The 8,936-nt window shown below is 53.2% G+C and overlaps 2 protein-coding genes across 2 annotated transcripts in view; one reads left to right on the forward strand and one right to left on the reverse strand.

Moving 5' to 3' along the window:
- The first annotated feature begins 847 nt into the window (after positions 1-847).
- CSUI_001209 (microneme protein 13) lies at positions 848-5,713 on the forward strand. The gene is made up of 4 exons (XM_068061415.1): positions 848-2,710; positions 3,013-3,521; positions 3,779-3,869; positions 4,185-5,713. The coding sequence occupies exons 1-4, from the start codon at positions 2,608-2,610 to the stop codon at positions 5,186-5,188; spliced, it is 1,707 nt and encodes a 568-aa protein (XP_067926617.1). The 5' UTR covers positions 848-2,607; the 3' UTR covers positions 5,189-5,713.
- Positions 5,714-6,778: 1,065 nt separating this feature from the next.
- Positions 6,779-8,936, reverse strand: part of CSUI_001210 (uncharacterized protein) — a 3,571-nt gene continuing 1,413 nt past the window's right edge. Inside the window, exons 3-5 of the mRNA XM_068061416.1 lie at positions 8,630-8,710; positions 7,734-7,866; positions 6,779-7,221 (exon numbers count right to left, since the gene is read on the reverse strand). Coding sequence (XP_067926618.1) covers positions 7,102-7,221; positions 7,734-7,866; positions 8,630-8,710 — 334 coding nt within the window. The 3' untranslated portion in view covers positions 6,779-7,101. The remainder of the gene's footprint in view (positions 7,222-7,733; positions 7,867-8,629; positions 8,711-8,936) is intronic.

Raw genomic sequence — 8,936 nt, forward strand, 5'->3', positions numbered from 1 at the left:
GGCACCGGAAAGGAAAAGGAAGAGTCTGTGTCCGATGTGCATTTTAGCCGTTCACGTTGTGTGGGAGGAATGGTTTGTAGTTTGGTGGTGTGCCTTCGAAGTCGTGTTTCGTGGAACCTGGAGTACATGCGTGTGGGAACGAGAAACATAGTGAAGTTGCCGCGTCTCATAGCATGCTAGCAACAAAAGACCCTGATGTTTCAGCGAATGACCGGGTCACCTGCCTTCCAGCCTCAAGAGAGCGTTCAGAACGCACTTCACGGTTTGTGGCGGAGAATCGGGTGGTGTGAAGGCGTAGGTCGTTTGGCAAAGGGACCACTGGAATTTTTTCGGGAGGACTGCGACTCTGTTATAGTCGCAGTAGCAAGTCTAGCAGGAAGGCTCTGCACAGTCTCGCCAAGATCAAGATCTCCCGACAGTGTTCCCGTGAGTGGATACACGCGAGAACAGCTCTGCTACCTCCCCTCTGNNCAGAGGGGAGGTAGCAGAGCTGTCAGTGCCGACGGTGCTAGGGGGCGGCACAGCGCGGCCACAATTACACTCAGCTCCCTTCCCCCTATCGGGAGACGGCCGAAAGAGGGTGTTGAAAACGAGCGTGAAGGCAATGCTGGGTATTCAGTTTCCCCGGTTATTCTGTAGAGACGGACTGAGTCATGCGTGGATTGCTGGTAGTTCAGTCTTTGTTCCTGGAGCGGGTGTTGAAACGGCCTCTCCCGGCTGTGCGCCACTAGCACGAGTACAGACGACCTGCTGGTCGGAGTTATTTCGCCACAGCCACGCACTTGAACAAGGCGACGCAGTGTAATACAGAAAGCTGCCCCCGTCCGCCCCGCGGGCTGAGCACTGGCCGAGATGCGCCGTGTCGTCGGCGAGTAACGTCGGAGTGCTCTGAGAAGTATGGGGTGGCGAAAGACCGTCCCTGCGGCCAGGAGTCACCGTAAACACGGTATCAGTCCACCAGTGTAGCCGCGGAAATGAGCAGCCGGTGGGGGGACGTATACGTGCTACAATTGAGGCTCGTTCTACGGTGTGACCGAAAGCAATTTGAACAATGCTCTTGTAGTGTGCCATGGCACCACAGGATGAGTTACGACGCAACCTTTGAAGGGGGCCAATACGCCAGAAGCTCACTTTTTTCCCGTATCGCTCTCTGTCGCCGAAGGGTCCAGTTCGATGTTACAAATAGAATGGCAGGACGTTAGGCCCACGAACGGACGGGCTGAAGGGGAAACAAACGCTTAACATAGGCGTCGTCTCGAGGCATCTTTGTATGCAGAGTGTCTCCCGGCTTCAAAAACGCCTGTACCACAGAATGTTTGCAAAAGCGGCGTCGGTGTTCTCCGATAGTATCCGTTTGAAGAGCTGCTCAAACCGGGCCTGATCTTGGGTGGTCGGCCTTTGTTCGACTGCCAGTCGGTGTTGTAAGCCTTCTTTTTTCTCTCCCGTATGTTTTACTATCGCAGAAAGAAGCCTTTGTGCATGCTGTTTCGGTAAGTAACCGATCACACTGCGTCGGATCATACCACTTGTGATCTCACGGCATCTTTTCTGTCGTCTTTTTGTCGTTAGCCTCTTCCTCGTCAACTCAGTCCAGTGTGCAGAAGTAATTCAGCAAATCTGCACTGAAATCACCAGGGAGCCCTGCCTTCGCCTTCGTGTGCTGCCTGATACCCACACCAACAGAAAAAAGAGAGGTGTGTGTACGCACCGGATTTTCTCTCTTTCGATCCCTTCTCGCTTCACAGCTTGGAATTCTACGCAGGCGGCACCAAAGTCGCTCCACAGCTCTGCTGATTCCCCGCTAACAGCCAGGATTCCATGCGCCATGGAAACAGCTCGATGCTAGAAGAACCTTGCCTTCTGGACTGTAGACTACTCCCCGGTCCGTAGATACCCCTCATTACGGAGCGCCATCTACTGTACACCCAAGCCTCGTCACTCTTTCCTAAATAGCCTGACTCCTTTTTGACACGCAAGAAAGACCTGCTAACCAGATGATCGCCATTCGTACAGCCTGCCTTCCCCTGTCGAATACGACAGGATTCCGGTGTCTCGACAGCTGTCCCCCGTTCCTGAACAGGTTAGCCCCCCCTTTCTTCAGTAACAGAACTCCGGTCAATAGCTGCTTTTAGAGACGCCTCGAAACGCACCTCTGTGTACGCGTTTCCTGCCCGTCCGGAGACGCGTCTCCGTCATCGGGTGCCTCAGGGCGCCATGGCGTGTCGGACATCGACCGGGGCTGGCCCCCCTGCCAGCCTGGTGGACGGGGTTGATATTCACCGCTGGCTGGCGGGGTGGCAGTCCATCTCCTCGCTAGTTGCGCTAGCTGGCCCGCCATCCGTGGGGACTGTGAACGGTACGTCTGCGACACCAGTGTCCACAGTTCTACAGTTTTGGTATTCTTACTTTCCCGAGCAAGCTGTTCGTGGCAGTGCTCAGTCCTGGAGTGATAGGCTGTCCCAGGAGACGTGGAGTCTAACCGTGTAACGGCCGGTTAGCCGCTGTCAAGGAGGCGGGTCCGGGATTCATTACAGGAGTACTTTTCTACCCCTTCCTCGGTGGGAGCTCTTCGCCGTCATCGTGGTCGCGTTTTTGCTTGTATTCAAAATGAAGGGGTACAAAGTCCGCGGCGCTCTGTGCATTGCCGCGAGTCTGCTGTGCGCATCAGCCGAATGGCAAGGCGTAGACGCTTTGCGTGTGTCCCACGACGGTGAGCTTCGTATTTCCCGGCGAGTGTGCTAGTATGTGTCGCTGAGAACCAGATCCACAGTGTGTAGAACGATATTCACTACAGTAGCGCAAGTGGTGTCGGTGCACCGGAAGCAAAGTAGGTGTGTTCTCCCGTGGGCGCATGGGTTGCTCAAGCAGGCAGGGCAGCCGTGGGGCGGATTTACTATGAACGCATTCAACATTTATCTGACAGGCTGGGATGCGGACGGCTCCGGGAACTGCATCGTGCCGAATGGCTGCCGTGACATCTGGTTCCACTCTTTTGCTGCGTGTTTTCTTCAGCCCCTCGTTCTGCTTCCGAGGAGACTCCCGCCGTCCCTTTTGGGCCTGAGGATACAGCACTAAACCTTGAGCTTGGCAAGTTGTGTCCGGCCCTGTTTGAGGAAAAGTGTAGAATGAACATTGGAAACGGCAAGTACTGTAACGTCCCGCCAGAACACATCGTGGTGCGCTACGCCCGAGATCCATCGTCAGTTCCAATAATCGCAGGGTTCATGTGGATGTGCGTCCTGAGAAGTCAAATCAAAGACGCACCTGCCAGTTCTCGAAACATGAAGGTGATGGACAATTGCGGTACATCATTTTATGTTAAGGGAGAACTCCCGCGAAGCAGTATGTTCGCTGTTATTCCGGAAGGGGAGCGATTGAAGGTCACTCTGAGCGCTCGAGAGAAATTCTGCTCGCCCCGTCAACGCAAAGTCGCCGACTACTGTAGTAGGGAAGGACTGGGGACGGCGAGGTACGATTACCAGCGGTCGTCGGGCAGGAGAGCGTTGACGTGCGTTGATTCGGTAAGTCGTCTGCTGGCGTGATGGAGAAATGACTGTTGGCGGGGGTGGTACTGATGTCTCGCAGTACAAAAAATATGGGGCCACCGTACCCTCACAATGCCCTGGCAGCCGACAGTGAGGGATGGTAGTGTTGCGGGCGTCTGTCTGCTGATAGTGCGTCTGTGTAGCGTCTTTGGTGTGCGGGTACCTGGTTCAGTTAAGGCCTGCACAGGTGTGTGACAGTTCTACCGTTCGCGTGTTTTGGCTTCCGTGTTCAGGGGGAGATGGATTTCTACAGGGAGAGTTATTGTCTCGACTTCTGCGGGTTCCTAATCCCGTGCCCAGGCGCGAGGATGGTAACACCCCCAAGTGAGTCCGTCAGCAGTAGTAGTACACGAGTAGTACACGGAATGTAGTCCCACACGGCGACGCCGCCACGCGGAACCTCAGCCACCCCGCGGCCGGTGTTGCTACGTAGCGAGGCCTGCGGCTCGGCGTACCTTTGGACCTCATATTTTGGACAGGCGGCCGTCGTCTAGGAGTGGCGTGTGTGTGGTGTCGGTTACCTCCCTGACATCACACGATCGTTCTTCTGTAGAGTACCTTTGTGTGCGGTGGAAGTTGGAGGCAACGGAAAGACGTTTTTTCCGATGCTCTGTGGGGCGTGCTGCTGCTGTCGAGCAGAAGGGGAGCTTTCCTTCGACGACTGGAACCTGACGAGCCTCCTTCTTCACGAGATGAAGAAGGTAGAGTACCCATGCAAGGCAGAGGGAATGAAGAAGTGTGTCCCCGTGGACGAGGAATTCAAGCACGTGTGTGAGGCTGCTGATAAAGAGAATCCACTGGGGAAAGAGTTGGTACTCTCAACGGAGCTGGGCCCTCCTCCGTTGATTATAGATGGGTTCAAAGAGCCACATGTGGAAGTCAAAGGCACCGCGATTCGTCGGAGGGCGAAGGGAGACACGGATGAGGAGTTGCCAGAGCCAGAAGGTCCCATATTGAATCCTTACCTGGACGACGAGCAGTCGGGAACCGCGGGCGATACACCTCCGGCAGACAAGGAAGAGAACCCAGGACAGCAGCCTCCTCCAGCGGAGCAAGAAGACAGCGAAAAGCTACCCGTTGAAACTCCCGATCAGTCAGGAGACAGCCCAAGTGGAGGAGCGGACGAACCCTCGGAAAATGGGAATGGAAGCGAAAGTGGCATTGAGCCTCAGCCCTTGCCTTCGCCAGATAACGGGGGAAGCGGCCAGGAAACCGGAGACTCCACACCGGCGCCCCCGGAGCCGGTACCGGAGCCCGTCCCTGTTCCGACGTTTGGTCCAGAAAAACCTGTGGACAAACCTTTGGGCAAGGAAGCCGAGCTGATTGAAGCGACCGAAAACCCCACAGCGAACGGGGGAATATCAGCGACTGTCGGCGACTGCCAGGCATTCAGAGTCACCCCGGAGGGAAAAGTGGAGTTTTACGCACCTGGCAACGAGGGCAGTAAGATAACTATTCCTGTGCGGGGCACGACTCCAGGGAACGCTGAAATCCTTGTATCACGTCGGGATGGCGGCTTGTGCATCAAGTTAACGTTCTACGGAAAAGATGGGAGCAGACACGATATCGGCTTTCGTCTGATCAAAGACAGCTGCAGTGACAGTGCCAAGTTGTCGTTAGGGTTTGCCAAACCGTCTGTGTAAGGTGGGGAGGCATGACTAGGCAAGAGATAAGTGTAGATTCATACTCGGTGGAAAATAGTAGTAGTAGTAGCAAGCGCCTGCACGAGCTGTCGCGTATTCGTTCCTTGTACCAATGTAGTTCTTGCGTGCCTGAAGTGCCGCCGCTTTTTCGTGCGGGTTGGCAGCTGCTCTTTCGTGTAGTAGTTCAAGCGGAATGCAGTGTAACTCACTCATCCGGGATGTGGGTGGCTTGGATGTCATCCTGCATTTGCGGGCTAGTGCGGACAGAAGCAAGAGTCACTGACCATCTCGGGCAGATATTGTGCAAGAGCACCCCGCATCATCCGGTCGGAGGGTGTGCTTGTTCGATCGGTCGTCCGGGAGGGAATGAAATTCCGGGAGCAGAAGCTACCACGGCGTGATTTGGGCAATGTAACGTTACGGTAACTGGATTGGTCCAGGGTGTGGGTGGTGTTTAGGTGTGTCAGGTTCGTATTTAGACTTAGTGCAGGTCCGACGATTTGAAGGGCTTCCTGTGACGGTGTTGGTAATGAGTGTCCAGCTTTTGTGTAGATCTCGTGACTTGCGGGTCGCGCGAGATCATCCATGGTATTGTTTCACGTCACGTGATTTGCGTGCGTGACGAGACGGAGATGAAACGGACGCTTGCCGGCTGACTGCCCAGCGCGTCAGTTTGCCGTCCGTGTATTGTCTCATTTCTTTCTAACAGACGTGCATAGTGCTCTGCGCGAATGTTGAGTTCGACGTAATGCAATCATGCACAGCAGGCGACTTTTCGACCATTGTTCATAGGCGGGAGCCGGCCCAGCGCCTGCCGATTCTAGGCAGACACAGCCGGTGTCCCCCCCCTTAATGGCCCTGGGACTGGTACTCGGGCCATCGTGTAGGCACAGGGCGCAAGCACTTCACGAGCGGCAACTTACTGCTCCGTCACAGAAGAGAGTCCGAAGACTCCTAACGTTGTCTCGCTTGGTAGCAGCTGAGTAGACAAACACGAGGGACTTTTAGTTTGGCTGCGGCCCGATGATTGTTGAAGAGACTTCCATGTCCTCATGGGAAACTGCAGTACGGGTTTCCCCGCTTTACAGTGTATTGAGAAGTTGAAGAGACAGTGATAGACCACTCATCTTCCGGAATGTCGGCCGCCCGCCTCCGCTGAGGGTAGAGGTGCAGTGTGACCGTTCGAAATCGGCTTTCCGGAGTTGCCAATTCGCAAAAGAGTACTATGTATTCATGCTTTTCGACGGGGCGAAGAGCGGGGCACTGAGTGCGAATACGGACCGTCAGCTCGCCTACCGCTGTCAATTCTGCTACGAACTGTCGGATGTGAACAACCGCGGTGCAGCTTTGTCAGCCTTCGCGCCGGCCAGTCCAGATCCCGTGTACAGTAACTGCATAATGCACTTCAGGGAGAGGGTGTTCCTTTGAACACGGCAAAGTCTCGACAGGTGGCTCTACGGACAAGGCATTGGCGGCGAAAGTGCTACGAGGTAGTATCGTGTTTGGAGGCTTCTAAAAAGTTTGTGAGTCGGGCTTCCCCGCGACAACCACCGGTCGTCACCCGGAGAGCAAGAGTCCCTACTGAGGCGATATCAGCTGAGGCCCGTGTGACCGAGAACAACAACGCTCCTTTGATGTGCCATGGCACCGGAGGACGTGTGGAGACGGAATGGCAGGACATCAGGCACATGAACGGATGGGCTGAAGAGGAGAACACTTAACATCAGCACCGCCTCGAGGCATCGTTATACGAACTGTGTCTTCACGCTTCAGAAGAAGCGTGCCTTGAACGATGTCCACACTCTCTCCTTGAATGCTTCCCCTGTTTCGATATGAGGCCTCTGTGAATTTCGGTTTGGTCAGCAAGCAATATAAACTGCGCCAAGTCACTCTGCTTGTAATCTTAGACTGATTTACTTTTTGTCCGACTTTTTGTCGTCATCATCTTCCTTCTCAACTCGCTTCAGTGTCTGGTAATACTTCAGCCAGTCTGCATAGAGATCATCAGGTATCTCTACCTCCACCTTCACGAGCTGAGAGGATAGCCACACCAAGAAAACCCAGAACTTGCGCACGCCATCCACCTTTTCTCTTTCCTTCTGCCTTTGCAATTCACAATCTCGTAATCGAAGCAAAAGGCAGCAGCGTCGCTCTACAGCTTTCGAGATCCCCTTGTATGAACGATTATTCAATGTGCCATGTCAAAACAGCTTGATGCTTGACGAGCCTGCCTTTCTGGAGTGGACCCAACGTTTCAGTCCATCGTACTCATGGCACACGAGTACCGCTCATTAGGCAGCGTCCGCGACACTCTGAGCTTTGATGGCGATCTACTGTACACCAACGCGTATACTCGAGAGAGTGAAGACAACCTTTTTCTTCGTTAACAAAATGAAGTAAATTACAGCCTATAACTCCTTCCTGAATATCCTGGGTGTTTTCTAATACGCAAGAATGAACCCTTCTACATCCAGAAGAGAGAGTTGACCTTTCTGGTGTCTCGAAAGCGGTTGTCTGTGCGTCAGCAGGTCAGCCCCCGCCTTACCTTAGTAACAAACTTCTCATCAACAGTTGTCATGCGGGCATCGAGGGGTTTGGAATAACAATCGACCAGGAAGGGCATGTATGCTTTGCATTTACAGAAGTTATCTGGAGATCCGTCCACCTCATCTGAAAGTCTTCGCCAATTACGCCATATATACGAGACACAGACAAACGGCAAACAGCGTAAAACCAACAAGAGAAAACCCCATATCATCTGAAGCTCTTCTGCTCGCAAGACGACAGCTTTATACACCAAGTACACTAGACTCGCTCGCCAGGTAGTTCAGGTAAAGCTATGCTGTCCGGGAACGCCTTCTCTGCCTCAATAAAGCATGCCGAAACTTACTTTAAGACAAGGCTGACAGGAAGTTCAGTCCATCCCGTTTTTCTCCCGTCCCCCTCGCCTCGCCTGTCTCTTCGATAGTCTGGCACCTCATTCTCATTCCAACAGACTCTTACATATTTCGCTTCCTCCGGTATACATACGTACACGCCTTCAGATGTATATACATATACATGCAACTACGTACGAATACAGACTCGAACGGAAATTGTGAACTAAACGGAGCAAGATCACAGAGGAGAAAGGATTGAGTACCCTGAAGGAGAAGAGGGACATCGCATAAGAGAGAATCTCTTGGTTCAGCACTCCACAGAGCCTTTCTTCTATCTCTCTTTACGTCTTGCTGTCTACACAGCAGGAAAGACAAGAGACTGAAGATGTAAAACCATCTGCTCATGGGCGTTGCCATGTCTGGAGTGTACCTTATCGCTTAGTGATTCCTAGTACACATGTACGTACATACATATATGTACATACACTCGTACATGTATATATATGTATATAGACATACTCTTCTCATCCTCGTCACGCTCCTCGAAGACGTAAGAACTTACTTCTTGCAGTTCTGACCTTCGATGACACACAAGAGCCGATTATTGTTCGGGTTCTCATCGGGTTTGCAAATGGTGCCTGCCCTACGAAGACATTCATACCCCGCAACAAACATACGCGCGCAGGCTCGGCCTAGGCACGTGTATAACAGGTCGTGTCTTCCGTACCCACTTGCCTATGTATTTATGCATGCGTGTACGGGTATGCGTGCATGCAGGTCTGTATTTCCTGACCTAGATCCACCAGTGTATACCTATGTTGTATGTTAAGGAGATATAAACCAAGACAAGGCAAAGCTGTCCTTTGTGA

Source organism: Cystoisospora suis (assembly GCF_002600585.1).
Source record: "Cystoisospora suis strain Wien I chromosome Unknown contig_477, whole genome shotgun sequence".
Taxonomy (NCBI): domain Eukaryota; phylum Apicomplexa; class Conoidasida; order Eucoccidiorida; family Sarcocystidae; genus Cystoisospora; species Cystoisospora suis.